The sequence below is a fragment of the Carcharhinus amblyrhynchos genome, chromosome 25 (genome assembly GCF_965287045.1).
Source record: "Carcharhinus amblyrhynchos chromosome 25, sCarAmb.v2.hapA, whole genome shotgun sequence".
Classification (NCBI taxonomy): domain Eukaryota; kingdom Metazoa; phylum Chordata; class Chondrichthyes; order Carcharhiniformes; family Carcharhinidae; genus Carcharhinus; species Carcharhinus amblyrhynchos.
Window position 1 is genome coordinate 10,165,502 of NC_137348.1, and position 17,622 is coordinate 10,183,123.

Sequence of the window (17,622 nt, forward strand, 5' to 3'; positions counted from 1 at the left end):
CATCACGGTCCAGCTCGTGCATTCAAGAATTGCCATTTTTAAAGTTTTGTTATTAGTGTCACAAGTAGGCTTGCATTAACACTGCTGTGAAGTTTCTGTGCAAATCCCCTAGTTGCCACAGTCTGCTGCCTATTCGGGTACATTGTGGGAGAATTTAGCACAGCCAGTGCACCCAACCAGCACGTCTTTTGGACTGTGGGAGAGAACCGGAACACCCGCAGGAAACCCACGCAGACGCAGGGGGAAAGGGCAGACTCCGCACAGGCAGTGACTCAAGTCGGGAATCAAATCCAGGTCCCTGGTGCTGTGAGGCAGCAATGCTAACCACTGTGCTGCCCTTCTCAGGTGGCACTACATGGACCTGTAGACGTGTACTTTAGAACATTTTAGGGGCATCTGGACAAATACATGAATAGGATGGAAATAGAGGGATATGGTCCCTGGAAGGGTGGGGGTTTTAGTTCAGTCGGACAGCATGGCTGAAGGACCTGTTCCTTTGCTGTAATTTTCTTTGTTCTTTGACAGGGAAGTCATCCTGGGCGGAAATGGGAGGAGATGTTCTTTTTAGAGTGTGTTAAATAGGATGGACATTTCGATTTACTTTCCTTTTTGTTCATTTAGATAAATGCGGAGGGTACAGTGGACGAGGTCTTTGCCCAAGTTTGCACTGCCCTCGATGCGTTGAAGTGAACAGAAGACCAAAGTGCTGCAGCCGTATCCCTCCTCCCCCGTCACCCCCTTAGAGAAGCCTTTACCCTCCGAGTCTCACTTCCAGCCCATCATGGGCACTCTTACAAAGAAGGTCCGCTTTGTTGGTCACGCTAAGAGGTGACTGGGAATCCAAAGACTTCTCACTGGGGAAATTTGATTGGATCCATTTCTGTATGGCGCAGTGCCGCTGCGAGTGTCTGGGGACAAGCCAGACAAAACGACAAATTTACATCCCCAAAACCAGACTACTGACCAAGATCCACAGAATCGAACTGGACTTGGCATCATTTGAAGTCAGTGCGACCCTTTCGTGGCAAGCGACGCTCCGACTCCAGCTCTCATTGCCTTGTATCAACATTTATCTGCCCAGAAGAAGGGCTTTCTCATGTTCCCAGCCCGGCAGCACCAGATCACCGGCAAATACCCAACAAGACAACTTGCTGGGGTTTTGGGATCCTTTATGGATATTTTCTGCAGTTTTGGCAATATTCTGCCAACTCTACAGGGTCTCTTGGATTCCTCGGTCGGGTTCAGGCTGGTAATCTGGGGTTGGGGGGGGGGGAGGTGGTGGGTGGTTCCTGTTTGTGGACAATGACATTGAAATTAACCTGAATCTTAAAAGTATGAAACTCATCCAACCACAACTCTTTTTTTTTGCGATACCTAACCCCAACTCCAAACAGACACAATTGATTTCCCCGCTGTAACGCAGCTTGTGTTACTGTCACTTTTTTTCCCCGTCTTTTCCATTATTTTAACTTATATATTTTTGTTTTTGTCTATTGGTCTCATTTTGTCGATGAGCTTCTAAGATACTTTGCGTCCCTCCCTGCTCCCCTCCCACTTTGGTTTCTAGTTGGGTGAAATCATCTCGCTCCGCCACCCCACTTCCCAAAGGAAAAGTTGGATCCTCATTGGTTCATAACTGCTTTTGGAATGTGTGAGATCCGGCTGATCCACATTTTTTTGATACTGGATCAGGCCAATTCGCAATGTGTCAGACTGGGGTGGTGATGCCAGCAAGACAAATCAAAATTGACTTGGGAGCATAGGAAATTGGAGGAGGCCATTTGGCCCCTCAACCCTGTGCTGCCGTTCAATGAGATACCATGGCTGATGTGTTCACAAGCTACCTGCCTTGGTTCCCATTATCACTCTAGACCCTTGGTAGAGATAAAAGATTTCAGAAGCAAGCAACGGGCTGTATTAACAGAGAAAGAAAACCTTTGTACCCTACTGAAAGTTAGCTTTCTCCAGCTTTGGTTAAATTAGCCAATGGATTCCACACCCTGTAATGGCATCTTGTTTTCTGGCCAGCACCTGTATTTATATAGCCTGTTGCGTGTTCCTCTTCTTCGCTCTTATGTTTCACCCATTGAAGATTTAGAACTGATTTTCAAAAAGGAAGTCCAATAATTTTGACTATGTACAGCCTAACACACAGAACTGTGACCTGCCTTTGAAATTCTGGAGCTGGCTATTACGAAATGCAGTTATAGGATCCCCATGTGTTATATTCTCAGAATGAACTTCAAGGAAGCTGGCAGTCTTACATATTTTTAATCTGAGGCAGGCTAGTGAGTGCAGTCCCTCTGCAGGGTTCTGCGTACTCCTTCATGTACAGGATCAAAGGGAGAGACTGTTGCCGGGGTGGGCTATGTGTGAGGTTTTTCTGCTCCTCCCAAACAGTGGGATTTTCCAGTCCCGCTCAAGTCAATTTGAATGGTTCACCGCATTTTCCGGCCCCCCCTGCACCCTCCTCCTCTAAAACCCCGACCCCCACTCCGCTACGATGGGGCCAGTTAATTCCACCCAATGTCTTACTGTGGGACAATCCACATCCTGAAACCTCCTAAACAACAGTTCCTTCTATCCATTTTCCCCCTTTGTAAATCAAGGGTCACAATTTTCTGAAGCCTTGTACGGTGTTTGACAGAACAAAGTGGTGTGTGGTGGGAGATATCACTGAGGGGAAATTTCCCCATCCCACCTGCCATGGGGATCATAGTGGTGGGGGGGGGGAGGGGTGGGTGGACCATGCAAAGGTCCATTGACCTTGGGGTGGGATTTTCCGGTTTTGGGGCAAACACGGCCAGACAATCCCGCCCCACGGCGTCACAGCAAAATAAAATCCAGAACAATCATCTTCTCAGCGAAATCATGCAGTGGACAATTGATAAAAGAACAACGTTTATTGCTCTCGTCTGAATTTTCTTTGATGTTTTTAATTCCGCTGTTAATGACTGAAGACTTTGTAATATTAGCAAAGGACTTTCACACAGTTCTGTCAAAGTGTTCTTCACCAATATCGCACATTGTGAGTTCAAGGCATTCGTGATTTCTAGAAGTATTCAAACCAGTTGTAGGCGTGCAACATTCTTTGTCTTCCTGTGTCGCCAATCAAACCAGCAGTCTTTCTTTTCCCCTCTAACGCGGTTAGAGATGAACCCAAACTTGTACCAGTGTTTATTGGAACCTCAACAGATCACTGGACTGGAGGGAGGTGATTGAATGTAAATTTAATAAAACAAAACTGACCTCGCCATTGTGTCGTGAAGTCTTTCCACTGTTGTTGGATGTGCACTTTAGAACGCTTACAGTGCAGATGGAGGCCATTTGGCCCATTGAGTCTGCATCAACTGCAATCCCACCCAGGACCTATCCATATAACCCTACATTTTTTCCCTGCTAATCCCCTGACACTAAGGGGCAACACCAGGTTAAAGTCCAGCAGGTTTATTTGTTATCACGAGCTTTCGGAGCAGTGCTCCTTCATCAAGTGAGTCACCTGATGGAGGAGCGGCGCTCTGAAAGCTCGCAATACCAAATAAACCCTTTGGACTTTAATCTGGTACTGTGAGACTTCTTAGTGTGCCCACCCCAGCCCAACGGTGGCATCTCCACGTCATGACTAAGGGGCAATTTAGTATGGTCTTTCCACCTAGTCCGCACTCTTTGGACTGTGGGAGGAAACTGGAGCACCCGGAAGAAACCCACACAGACACGGGGAGATCATGCAAACTCCGCACAGACACTGACCCAAGTCAGGAATCGAACCCAGGTCCCTGGCACTGTGAGGCAGCAGTGCTAATCACCATGCCGCTCCTTTTGTTTGCTGTTGGAGAATGTGGTTCCTATTTACCTCAGGTAGCATTAGGTAGCACCAGTTTATAACAGAACTGAAGGGATGCACAAGACTTGAGTCAAGAAAATAACCCCGCCATTACACATACCAACCTATGTTGCGCTCTCTTAAAACCATGGATCATCACACCTCTCATTTCCAGCTACCCAATCATCATCGAGTGGCACAGAAGGTCATTTGGATCATGGAGCCTTTGTCAACTCTGTCCATTCACTCTGACTTCTTCACCCTTTGCCCATCCACTGCTTCTGTACGTTTGGCTTGGATGAGGTATCATGGAAATGAATAATGGATCAGGGACAGGGCCTAAATAAAATTCACATAAGTAAAACATCAATAATGAAATTAATGGAACTAAAGAGTGACAAATCCAGAAGACCCGATGGTTTCTATCCAAGGGTACTAAAGGAAGCAGGGGAACACTTTGGAGATGCCCCAACTATAATCTTTAAGAGTTCCCTGGATCCAGGCGTCATCCCTCTGGATTGGAAAATTGCTCATGTCACTACTTTTTGGAAAGGGTAAAAGAAGAAAATCAGGGAATTATAGAGTGGTTAGTCTAACATCTGTGGTCAGGAAGTTACTGGCATCTATAATCAAGGATAGAGATCAGAACTCCTTGAAAAGTTAATCAGGGAGAGCAAACATGGATTGATCGTAGAATCCCTACATTGCAGAAGGAAGCTGTTTGGCCCTGCACCAACAACAGTCCCACTCAACCCCACCCTCCCCCGACACTAAGGGGCAATTTATCATGGCCAATGCACCTATAAGAAGGCTATATTGACCTTTGACTGAGTACAATGTAGGTTTATAAGAATGATACCAGGACTTCAGAGATTACATTATGAGGAGAGATTATACAAATTAGGCCTGTTTTCTCTAGATTTTAAAAGATTAAGGGTGATTTGATCAAAACCTTCAAGATATTAACAGGAAAATCCAGAGTAGATAAAAATTAACTATTTCCACTGGTTGGAGATTCTAGAACAAGGGGAAAAAGCCAAAAAATCAGGGCCAGATTGTTCAGAGGAGATGTTAGGAAGCACATCTACACACAAAACATGGTAGATGTTTGGAATTCTCTTCCACAAATAGCAGTCGACGCTGTAGAGTGCACAGCAGTCCCCCTCCTTCCCCGATCTGGCCGTCCAGCCTGACCCCACCTCTTCAGTCCCCATCCACATAGACCCGATGGGCAGTGCCAAGGTGCCAGATTGGCAATACCAGGTTGCCACTGCCCAAGGGGCACCCCATTGCCCTTGGCCTCTATGGGGAGGGGGCCTCAGTGGCTTTCAGTTATACCAGCGAGGGCAACAGGACTACTCCCTGTTCGTGGAGAGCAGGTGATTTCCTTGCTGGAAAGAACATGGTCAGACCATAAAGGTGAGTGAACGTGGACGACTGAGCGCCAGGCTCATTATTGCCATGGAAAACTCAACTTAAATAAAATTGGTTAAATTATTGGGCTTCTTGCCAGAACGAGAGGCTGACGGCGCTGGAAATCTGGTTTTGGTGAGAACCGAGAAACTGGGTGCAATCGGGACTTTTTTGGCTCTTCCTCGATTTTACCGGCTTGCTCCACCCGTTGATGGGTATGGCGAAGTGGTAAAATCATAGCCATAATATGCATAAAATAGTGATTAATCTGGTTAAAATGAATGTTCCTTTGCATTAAAGCTCTCTCCTCCTGGATTGTAACATGAAGCAGAAAGGACAGAGAGAGAGAGAGAGACATGGAGTGGAGGTATCCAGATGGAATGGACATGGTGAACCCAACGGCTTCCTGTCCTTCCACTGTCTTCCAGACAGTGCAAAGAAAAGAGGAAGCTTCTCAACCTTTCGGCTAAGATCAAGCATCAGATCAAGCCCAGGATGGGGTGCGATGCCTTATCTTGTCAGCTTGGATCTTGTTTGTCTCTCTTTTGGGGAGAATGAATTGGATTTAATTAGATTTTGAATTTGGGTTTTGAAGCAAGCAGGGAATAAATTTGGGTTTTCCAGTCCACCCTTGAGCGGTAGCTTTGTAACTTTAAGGATGGAGTTAAAAAATAATAAAATAAGGAACGTTTGATGTCTGATGAGCAATCCTTCCCTCACCTCTCACGTTCCTCCCCCGCCGTGATCTTTCCTGCCTTTCGCTTATGTTATTGATAGTACAATGGTCATTCTGCAGATACAGCACGGTATACACTGGACAAGTAATCCAGAGATCCCAGGGTAATGTTCTGGGGACCCGAGTTCAAACCCCACCACAGCCGATGGTGAAATCTGAATTCGATAAAAAATTGGAATTAAGAATCTGAATCTAATGATGACCGTGAAGCCATTGTCAATTGTCGGAAAAACCCATCTGGTTCACAAATGTCCTTTCAGAAAGGAAATCTGCTGCCCTTATCTGGTCTGCCTTACATGTGACAGCAATGTGATTCACTCTTAAATACCTGCAGGGATGGGCAATAAATGCTGACCCAGCCAGCAACACCCACCCATAAACAAAATAAAGAAAAAAAAATACATTTCATCTAGTGTTGAAATCAAGACTTATATTTCTTCACACAGGAATCTTCTCGCTCTCAATCATCACTTAATGGTGCAGAAGGGAAACCCTCATCTGATTCCACGGCAGGTTTTATTTCTAGAACAGGTCACTAGACCACTGCCAGAGGCTTATATCTTGAGGATTGCCACTCCACTTCAAGCATGACTGACCTTAAGTCTTACCCACTCTTACTGCTTGCCTTGGATTTTTGCAGGTTGACACTGTCTGTGCAGAGTCTGCATGTTCTCCCCGTGTCTGTGTGGGTTTTCTCCGGATGCTCCGTCTTCCTCCCACAGTCCAAAGGGGTTAGGTTGATTTGCTATGCTAAATTGCCCCTTAGTGTCAGGAGGATTAACTGGATAAATATGTGAGGTTACGGGGAAAGGGCACAGTTATCGGTTGATTGACAATCGATCGATTGTCGTCGGTGCAGACTTGATGGGCCAAATGGCCTCCTTCTGCACTGTAGGGATTCTATGGGGCAGAATTCTTCAGCCACGCTTGTCTAAAATCCGGAAATTCCCACCCAATTGTTAATGGTTCTCCATAACCCAACCACTAAAATTCCAGTGGCGTGCGGGATGGGAGAATTTCAGCCTATGAGTCTATACTCAGCCTGTTTGGCCGTGATTACGAACGCACCTTCCTTGGTCATCAAGTCCTGGAGTGGGACTCGAACCCAGAGCTTCTGGCTCGGAGACAGGGGCACTAACCCACTGCGCCACAAGCCCTCCAAATGTCTATTTCTGATTCAGTGTGCCAATGGTCAGAATGTGAGTCTTTACCTCTCAGATGCAAAGTCCGATTGTCGACCAGGTATCAATCATGGCAATCTTACTACGAAGTCAGAGGATTGTGGGCACATGTCCCTCTCCAGAGATTTGAGCGCATATTCCACTAAACCCTGCACTGAGGGAGGGCTTCACTGTCAGGGGAGCTGCTGTTTGATGAGCTGTTAAACTGAGGTTGATCCTGCCTCCTCACTTGAATGTAAACGATCCCCTGGCCATATTTTGAAGAGGTGATGGGGTGTTCTCGCTGGTGTCCTGGCCAATATTTACCTCTTCACCCAATATCACTAAAAAGGAAGCCAGGACTAACCTGCATAAAACACGGGTCTGGCCTCAGCTGGACTACAGTACGGGATCCATTCCCGACAGCAACACGAGGTAGGATTTGCAAAGATTCAAGAGAATGGTTCCAGGGACTTCAGTTACGTGGACAGATTGTTCTCCGTGGAAGAAAGCGGAGAGGAAATTCAAAATCATGAGGGGTCTGGACAAAGTGGAAAGAAAGTGCTCCATTAGAAGGATCGAGAATTAGAGGGCACAGATTTTAGATAATTGGAGTTAGAAAGGAAACATGATGAGGTAACTTGCTGTAATTAAGGAATATCAAGCTTCTAACATGGAGGAGAGAGTTTTGTGGTGCAGTGCGTTAGCCCAACAGAGTGAGTGTCAACCTGCAAAATCCTTCCAAACGCGCCAATGGCTGGCAGTAAGGCTGCTCAGCCACACTCGATGTGGAATGGCATCCCTCAAACAGACGGTGACAGACGGGTGACCTGTTCTGGGAATGACTAGCCATAGAAACAGACAAAAGTCTGTGTTAATTCACAACTAGGTGCAGAAAGACAATTGGAAATGGAACAAATAGACTTACCCTTAAAAACAGCAAGTGCTGGAAAATCTGGGCAGGTCTCTAAATTGTCCCTAAATTAGTCGTCCCTCAATCTGGTTATGGTTCCTTTATTGTGGAGTGCAATAGGCGTAGACAAAGGTCACAGGTAGAAGAGGGCACTCACAATGTTAAAATGGCGGCGTGGGCTCGTCGGGCCGAAGGGCCTGCTTCCCGTGCTGTGCTGTTCTTTGATCTTTGTCTGAGAGCACCTAACGTTTCAAGTCTGGACGACCCTTTGTCGGAGCTCAGTTCCCTCCACAGATGCTGTCAGACCTGCTGAGATCTTCCAGCATTTTCTGTGTTTCAGATTCCAGCATCTGCGGTAATTTGTTTTTATCCCGTGACCTTCCACTGGTTGAGGGAGGACAGCAGAAACATCATTAAATCCAAACACCATTCTTCCAATCCCATTCTATAATTATTTTGACAAGCCGTGGGGGCTGGTTCTGTGAAATGTCCTCTCTCATTTTCAGAAGAACATTGGACTGTGTAAGAAGTCAAATTTCCCCCTGATTTGACTGGAAAAGTTTCAGCTGAGTTGTCTGATGTGATAATGAGTGAATTCCTTTTGTGCTTAATCATTAGGTCACTAAGAATTCTCAATGCCCGTTGTGTTTCCATCTGTCCTTGTGCGTTCATCAGTGAAATTGGTTTGCTCAGGATCAATGAGCTTGAAAATGCAAAGGAGCTGATTTGATGCTGGTGGAAATTTTTACCAAGCCTGCACTCCTCCTGGGTTCATCACACACGGTCTTTACCCATGGCCCGGATTCTCCCCAAAAAATTCCCAACATGCAGGAAAATGGGATGCTGGATGTTTTATCGTACCTACCAGGGCGAATCTCCGGCACGCCATGCATTACAGAGTGCCCGGGCGTGATACACTCTGGAAAGCAGGGGACCAAGAAGCCAGCAGCGTAGCGCTGAGTGTGCCATTGCACGGGCGCCGATCTGCCACTGTGGAGATCAGTGCATGCGCAGTGGCCCCTAGATTGCTGGCCTCCCCATCGTTGGCTTGCCAACTCCTCCCACCCCCCACCAGTCGCTGGCCTCCTGGACCTCCCCGGGCCTGCCCCTACATTCCTTCCCCCCCCCCCACCATCCCTGAATTCCTTGCCCACCTCCCCCTCCCCCAGCCAGCCCTGACCCTTCCCGACAATCTCGTCACCCCCCACCACCCCGATCCTGATGACTAGCCCTGACAACACCCCTCCCCCCCCCCCCCAACTCCCCGGCTGGCCCCGACAACTGCCCTCAGCCGTCCCAACTGACCAGCTCCACGCTCCCCGGCAGCCCGGGCCTCAACCCACCCCGATGGCCAGCCGCGATCGCCCTCCTTCTCTCCCTCCCCCACCGGTCATTTGGCAGTTTGCCCCTTGGGCAGTGCCAGTGGACACCCTCCCCTTACCCATGACCGCAATGACCTCTATTCCCTTCTGCACGATTGGACGCCTGTTCCCCATGAGTGGGGAGCGGTTGTAAACACCGCTGGGAGGAAGGGAGGGGAGTTAGGGGCAGGCGGTAGAAGCCCGCTAATCAGATGGAAATGTCAATATGAATGCTCTCCGCACATAGAATTACATCAAAGTTACAGCACAGAAACAGGCCATTAGACCCAACTGTTCTTGCTTTCTTCATCACTTGTTTATCAAGATTCCCCTTAAATGCATATAATCGATTCACCTCAAACATTCTCCCTGCCGCAGTGAGATTCACATTCTAACCACCCTCTGGCTAAAGCTTTCTCTTGAATTCCTTACTGTGTTTATTATTGAAGATCTTATCCTATTAGCCCTGAGTTTTGGGTTCCACCGTGAGCGAAAATGTTTTCGCTCCCTCTGCAGAACCTTTTCATGGTCTTAAATCTCCGTTAGGGTCACGCGTTCAACTTCTGTTTTCTCGAGAAAAGAGCTCTAGCCAGTTGCGTCGCTCCAGATGATTATAATCTTTCTGTTGTGCTAGTCCGTGAGGCTTTGGAGCAACCTGGATGCCACGTTGCTAAAGGTGGTCGGCCAGAGATAGTGAGGGAATGAATGCCTGTAGACAGGCAGGAGCCTCCTGAGTGCTGTTGCCTGCACCTGCCACACAGTCTGTTTTAACCTTTATACAGTGGACAAAGGATTAGAATCATAGAACTGCAGAAAGAGACCCTTCGGCCCATTGAGTCTGCACCAACCACAATCCCACCCAGGCCTTACCCCCATATCCCTACATATTATACCCACTAATCCCTCTAACCTCCACTACCCTGGACACTAAGGGCAATTTCTTAGCATAGCCAATCAACCTAACCCACACATCTTTGGACTGTGGGAGGAAACCGGAGCACCCGGAGGAAACCCACGCAGACACGAGGAGAATGTGCAAACTCCACACAGACGGCGACCCAAGCCAGGAATTGAACCCAGGACCCTGGAGCTGTGAAGCAGCAGTGCTAACCACTGTGCTACCATGCCACCCAAGTAGAAGAGGCGAGTAGAATTCTTGTTAGTACAGTGATATACAATTATCATCTATTACTCACACAATCAATACTAAGTCATTGTACAATACTAAAGTTCAATTCCAATACTAGACCTTGACTTACCTTTTGCATGTTTGGCAAGTACTCGGGCAGATATTGGCCTTTATCCACGTGTTGGACTCTGTAGCCCTCTGCATAGTTTGGTCCTTTGATCTGGTCCGACACTTTGGCTCGAGTCTTCCTTCCTTCTTTGGTGTGGTAGCACTCCTCACGCTGGTCGTTGTTGGTGATGGCCACCGTTGTTGTGGTTCATTTGTTGGGGGGAAACAGAGAGAGAGATTCTTCTGCTGTGCAGCACCTTTTATACGGCATTGGTTTGGCTCCCTCTTTGGTTATTGCCGATCACTCGATCAGGGCTTCATCACCCTGATTGATAAGAGTCTAAGCAGGTGCTGCCACACCGATCTCTGGACGTGTAAGAAGTCTCACGACACCAGGTTAAAGTCCAACAGGTTCATTCGGTAGTAAACACCACTAGCTTTCAGAGGGTCCACCCAGCTGACGAAGGAGCAGCACTCCGAAAGCTTCTGGCGTTTACTACCAACTAAACCTGTTGGACTTTAACCTGGTGCCGTGAGACTTCTTACTGTGCTTACCCCAGTCCAACGCCGGCATCTCCACATCATGTGTACTCAATGGCCATGCCTGTAGGTGCTGGAGACAAATAGGTCACATACCTCCCTCCCAGATAAGGGGTTAAGGCGTCCTTGTGTCTGGTAAACAAACTGGTTTGACCAGGAAGTGTTATTTGTCCTTGCGATGGCCCATATCCTGTCTATTCCAATGTCTGAGCTGCAGCCTGCCTTTCTCTGTCCAATGAGGCTGCAGTCTGTCTGTTTCAGTGCTTGTCCAATTATCCCAGCATGCTCTTGTAAATCACCATCTTGGGTGGCCTGTTTGGCCATAGTGCATCTTAGGGGGTGGCACAGTAGTTAGCACTGCTGTCTCACAGCGCCAAGGATCCGGGTTTGATTCCCGGCTTGGGTCACTGTCTGGGTGGAGTTTGCATGTTCTCCCCATGTCAGTGTGGGTTTCCTCTGGGTTGGTGGATTGGTCATGCTAAATCGCCCCTTAGAGTCCAAAAGATGTGTAGGTTAGATGGATTAGCTGCGGTGAACGTGCAGGACTATAGGGATAGGGCAGAGGAGAGGGGTTGGGTGAGATGCTCTTTCAGAGACTCAGTGCAGACTCGATGGGCTGGTGGCCTCTTTCCTATAGGGATTCCACAGTTACTCTCAAACTGGTATCTGATTCTAAAGGCGATGGCTCCTCCGGGGACTAGGCCTATACCCTCCAGAATTCAGAAGAATGAGGGGAGATCAAATTCAGATATACAAGATGATAAAAAGATATGGATAAAGTAGATGTGAAGCGGATGCTTCCTCTTGTGGGGCATTTTAGGACGAAAGGTCATAGTCTTAGGATAAGGGGCAAATTTAAAACAGAATTGAGGAGAAACTGCTTCTCCCAAAGGATTGTGTATCTGTGGAATTCACTACCCCAAAGTGCGGTGGATGCCAGAACAGCCAGTAAATTGAAGGTAGAGTTAGACATTTTGAGTTGGTAATGGGTTGAAGGGTTATGGGGAGAAGGCAGGAAAATGGGGAGAAGGAGCATATCAGCCATGATTGAATGGCGGAGCAGACTCGATGGGCTGAATGGCCCACTTCTGCTTCTATACCTTATGAACTTATGAATACCGCCAGAGGCAAGTTTATTGAGCAAGCGGAGACTCAGCTGTACAGCGGGCTACTTCAAAAATACTTGGGTACACACCTGAAATATCATAATATACCAGGATTGGCCCGGAGCCTCCAGGAATATCAATCTCCAGGTCGCTGCTGGAGAAAAACCACCAGGACATCGATAAAAGATAGTTTTTTTTGTATTTTCTATCAACATTTCTCTTTACCGGATATAGAAATATTGAAACTGTGTATCATCCAATTAGGGTAATGAGTCTTTTTGCTTTCCGATTGGCTTAGGAAGGCAGCGAGTCACGAGGAGGAATGTGTTGGTCGACTAATGGCTGGAGAGTAAGGGACAAATGTGATGAAACCTCTAGGAACGCATTTAATCAGAGTTGGCAATCCTACAGCATGAGGTAGAGACGGCAGTGTTGGGGTAAACACAGGAAAAAGTCGCACAATACCAGGTTAAAGCCCAACAGGCTTATTATAATAAAATAAACCTGTTGAACCCTACAGCATACAGGGCTCTGGATCAAGAACTGGAAAGTGGGATTCTGTTGGATAGCTTTTATGGCTAGCAGAGACTGGATGGGTTGAATGGCCTCTTGTGTATTTTCTATGTTCCTATCTCATTTGTTGTTGCACCTTCTCCGGTACCTCTCTCGCTTTTCCCTCTTTAGTAAAGCACCTTCATTCCCCAATCTTTATAAAAGGGATGGTGCAGTAAATGTAAGTGTAGCAAAAGGGCAGCATGATGGCATGGTGAGGGTGGCACAGTGGTTAGCACTGCTGCTTCACAGCGCCAGGGACCTGGATTCAATTCTCGGCTTGGGTCACTGTCTGTACAGAGACTGCACATTCTCCCCATATCTGCATGGGTTTCCTCCGGGTGCTTCGGTTTCAGAGAACAAAGAACAAAGAAAATTGCAGCACAGGAATGGGCCCTTCAACTCTCCATGCCTGCACTGACCATGCTGCCCTACTGAACTAAAGCTTCCTACCCTTCCAGAGACCATATCCCTCTATCCCCATCCTATTCACGTATTTGTCCAGACACCTCTTTCGTATCTGCTTCCAGTACCTCCGCCAGCAGCGAGTTCCAGGCACCCACCACCCTCTGTGTAAAAAACTTGCCTTGTACATCTCCTTTAAACCTTGCCCCGCGCACCTTAAACCTGTGCCCCTAGTAATTGACTCTTCCGCCCTGGGAAAAAGCTTCTGACTATCCACTCTGTCCATACCTCTCATAATCTTGTAGACTTCTATTAGGTCACCCCTCAGTGAGAACACACCAAGTTTCTCCAATCTCTCCTCATAGCTAATGCCCTCCGTGCCAGGCACCATCTTGGTAAATCTTTTCTGTACCCTCTCCAAAGCCTCCACATCCTCCCGGTAGTGTGGCGACCAGAATTGAACACTATATTCAAGTGCGGCCGAACTAAGGTTCTATAAATCTGCAACATGACTTGCCAATTTTTAAACTCAATACCCTGGCCATTGAAGGTAAGCATGCGGTATGCCTTCTTGACTACCTTCTCCACCTGCGTTGCTACTTTCAGTGATCTGTGTACCTATACAGCCAAGTCCCTCAGCCTATCAAAACTCTTAAGGACTCTGCCATTTACTGTTTATTTCCTATCTTTATTAGACCTCATATGTCTGGATTAAACTCCATCTGCCATCTCTCCACCCAAGCCTCCAACCGATCTATATCCTGCTGTATTCTCTAATGGTCCTCATCGCTATCCGCAAATTCACCAACCTTTGTGTCGTCCCCAAACTTACTAATCAAACCAATTACTATTTTCCTCCAAATCATTTATATATATTACGAACAGCAAAGATCCCGGCACTGATCCCTGAGGAATGCCACTTGTCACAGCTCTCCATTCAGAAACACACCCTTCCACTGCTACCCTCTGTCTTCTATGACTGAGTCAGTACCGTGTCCACCTTGCCAGTTTACCTCTGATCCCAGGCGACTTCACCTTCTGCACTAGTCTGCCATGAGGGACCTTGTCAAAGGCCTTACTGAAGTCCATGCAGACAACATCCACTGCCCGACCCTCATCAATCATCTTCGTCACTTCCTTGAAAAACTTGATTAAGTTAGTGGGACCTGATCTCCCACAGTCCGAGAGACATGCTGGTTAAATGCAGTGTTTATGCTGTGCAGCACGGTGGCACAGTGGTGACTGCTGCCTCACAGCGCCAGGGACCAGGATTCAATTCCCAGCTTGAGTCACTGTCTGTGTATGTTCTCCTCGTGTCTGCGTGGGTTTCCTTCGGGTGGTCTGGTTTCCTCCCACAGTCCGAAAGACGTGCTGGTTAGGTGTATTGCTAAATTCTTCCTCAGTGTATCCAAACAGACGCCAGAGTAGGGGATTTTCACAGTAACTTCATCGCAGTGTTAATATAAGCCTACTTATGACATTAATAAATTTAAAACAAAGACGGATCTTTCAGTGAAAGGGTTACTTCCTTGAATTTTGGATTCAAAGCCAATGGTTTGTGAGAATCTTCTGGAAAAAAATTTAAGAAAGTCACTTGAGATGTTTCCCATGAGGTCTGCATTGATTCTCGTTGTCATGGCAGCCACTTGCACACTCCAAGTCTGCCTGGTCCTGCAATGTGATAGTTACGACATTGACATTCAAGGAAGCACCTTGGACTGCATGAAGCAATTTAAAGATGGTGCAGGCAGTGGGAGGAAAGCCTCAGAGAAGCAATAGAGATTGTAAAGTAGGACAACATAAGGCAGTGTATGAGAGCACTAATAATAATGTTGCTCTATTGAAGGAGAAGCTAATTGCACCAATCTGCATATGTGTCATAGCTCTGGAACATCCAGCTTCAATCCATGTCTGAACTAACTGATCACGACCATTGCCGAAACCAAAACCACTCAGATGTGACTCAAAATCCTGCAACTGCCTCCCTAACAGCGTTGTGGGTGTACCTACCTCCAGGGGGATTTCCCAGTAACTTCATTGCAGTGTTAATGTGACGCCTTGCTTGTGACTAATAAATGGACTTTAGTTTACCTCAGATGGACTGCAATGGTTCAAGAAGGCAGTTCACCACCTCCTCGGGGCAATTAATGCTGGACCTAGCCAGGCGCCCACATCCCCAAAAAACTAACCCGTCCCCAATGTGAGTGACTCTTAACTGCGCTTTGAAAATGGCCCTGAAAAGCACTCAGTCAATGATAAAACCCTTCTTAGAGAATTACAATGTCAACAATGGATTTGAGGTTGTTTATAGAATCATAGAATCCCTACAGTACAGAACAAGGCCATTCGGCCCATCGAGTCAGTACTGACCACAATCCCATCCAGGCCCTATCCCTATAATCCCACACATTTACCCTGCTAACCTCCCTGAGCAATTTAACATGGCCAATCAACCTAACCCACTCATCTTTGGACTGTGGGAGGAAACAGGAGCACCCGGAGGAAACCCATGCAGACACGGGGAGAACATGCAAACTCCAAGACAGTGACCCAAGGCCAGAATTGAACCCGGGTCTCTGGTGCTGTGAGGCAGCAGTGCTAACCACTGGGCCACCGTGCCGCCCGACATGAAAGGGGAAGAAGGGCGGTTGTGAGTAGGATAAGCAGGGGGATAGACCATGGGGGCCAAATGGCCAGTTTCTGTATATTCTATGCAGTCATTCCCAAAGGGGGTTCATTAGCAGCTGATTGGTAGAAATACCATTGAAATGACTCTTTGTAAGCTGCAGATCTGCCTCTCCAGGGATTTCGAGTCAAGATTCAGCCGGGAGATCAGGAGAGCCCTGTGATGCTCAGGAACACTGCCTCTGCTGAGGTTTCCCTGATCAGTGGGTGTGGGAGGGGAAATGGGAGTGCGTTGCCCTTCTGTGTGGGTTGTCTCAATGCCCGGGGGAGGATTCCAGTGTCCGTGGGGGGTTATATATGCCCATGCAGTGTTCTCTGTGTCCGTGGGGCATCCAGAGAATGGGGACCAAAAGAGAAAACGCTGGAAAATCTCAGCAGGTCTGGCAGCATCTGTAAGGAGAGAAGAGAGTTTCGAGTCCAGGCGACAACCTTTGTCAAAGCTTTGGTAGAGGTGCACGCCCACGTTCGGGATTCCAAACAAAGTTGGGTGTTGATGCTATTTCCACACAACTGCCAGCCCACCCAGTCTCGCAAGTGGAGTCTGTGGATTTGGGCGATTGCATTGTTACCACCCTGATGAAGTGCTGTAATTAGATGCTAATCTATTTTCATGCGGTTTCTGATCTTCCAGAGTGGGATCCTCATTATGTTAATGGGAGAAGGCAGAGACAATCGCGCCACGCGATCACGCTCAGTTTTGACTCTTGCGGGATTCTACATCCTTGTCACCAGTCGCGCCCGTGGCAAACCCATGCACAAACCCTGGCCATTTCTCCACTTTTCAAACCATCCCTGTTCCAGGGCTGTTCCATCCTGTGGCAACTGTTACAGAATCAAAGGGGTATTCTCACATGCACTCTGCCCCAAAAATGATGCACATTCCCAGGAAAGGCACGAATCTAAAATTAGATCCCAACCTCCCAGTTTAGTGCGAGCGTTGACAGCACCAACAGGATCTTAATGACAACCCCCTCCCCCAGTACGAGCAATCTGACTCCCCCATAATCGACCCTCAGCAGAAAATCGGAGCTGCCGTCTCTCATTCCTCTTTGAGCTGACCAACACCAGGAGGAGAGTTTAAACTCCCAATCGTGGCGACTGATATCGAGTAGGACTTGGTCTGCGATAACCAGAAAGTGACTATCGTTCTGCACTGTCGGGATTCTCTGATACTCTTTCATCACCGACTTGAGTAGAAATAAAAGAGACTTTCTATTCTTTATCCACCATTGTTCTAGATTGATCCCACCACAAGATTCTCTGAGCATTGTACAATTGATAACCAGTGTTGCTTAAATGAAGGCACCCCCTTCAAAATGTGTACGTGTTGTCTTAGAGAGACAGACACCACAATTGATTGTAACAGTAAATGTGGTAAAGGATTGGGTGGGGAGGTGGGGTCTCATTGAAATTTACAGCATACGCACAGGGGCACAGTGGTTAGCACTGCAGCCTTACAGCACCAGGAACCTGGGTTTGATTCCCAGTTTGGGTCACTGTCTGCGTGGGTTTCCTCCAGGTGCTCCGGTTTCCTCCCACAGTCCAAAGATGTGCGGGTTAGGTTGATTGGTCATGCTGAAATTGCCCCTTAGTGTCCTGAGATGCGTAGGTTAGAGGGATTAGGGGGTAAATATGTGGGGGTAGGGCCTGGTTAGGACTGTGGTCGGTGCAAACTCAATGGGTCCAATGGC

The 17,622-nt window shown here is 47.5% G+C and overlaps 1 protein-coding gene across 3 annotated transcripts in view; it reads left to right on the top strand.

Moving 5' to 3' along the window:
- Positions 1–3,254, top strand: part of LOC145358415 (adenylate kinase isoenzyme 1-like) — a 150,814-nt gene extending 147,560 nt beyond the window's left edge. For all 3 annotated transcript variants that reach the window (XM_080212466.1, XM_080212465.1, XM_080212464.1), the window contains one exon: positions 622–3,254. In XM_080212466.1, the coding sequence (XP_080068592.1) occupies positions 622–690 (69 nt within the window). In that variant the 3' untranslated portion in view covers positions 691–3,254. The remainder of the gene's footprint in view (positions 1–621) is intronic.
- Positions 3,255–17,622: the final 14,368 nt, after the last annotated feature.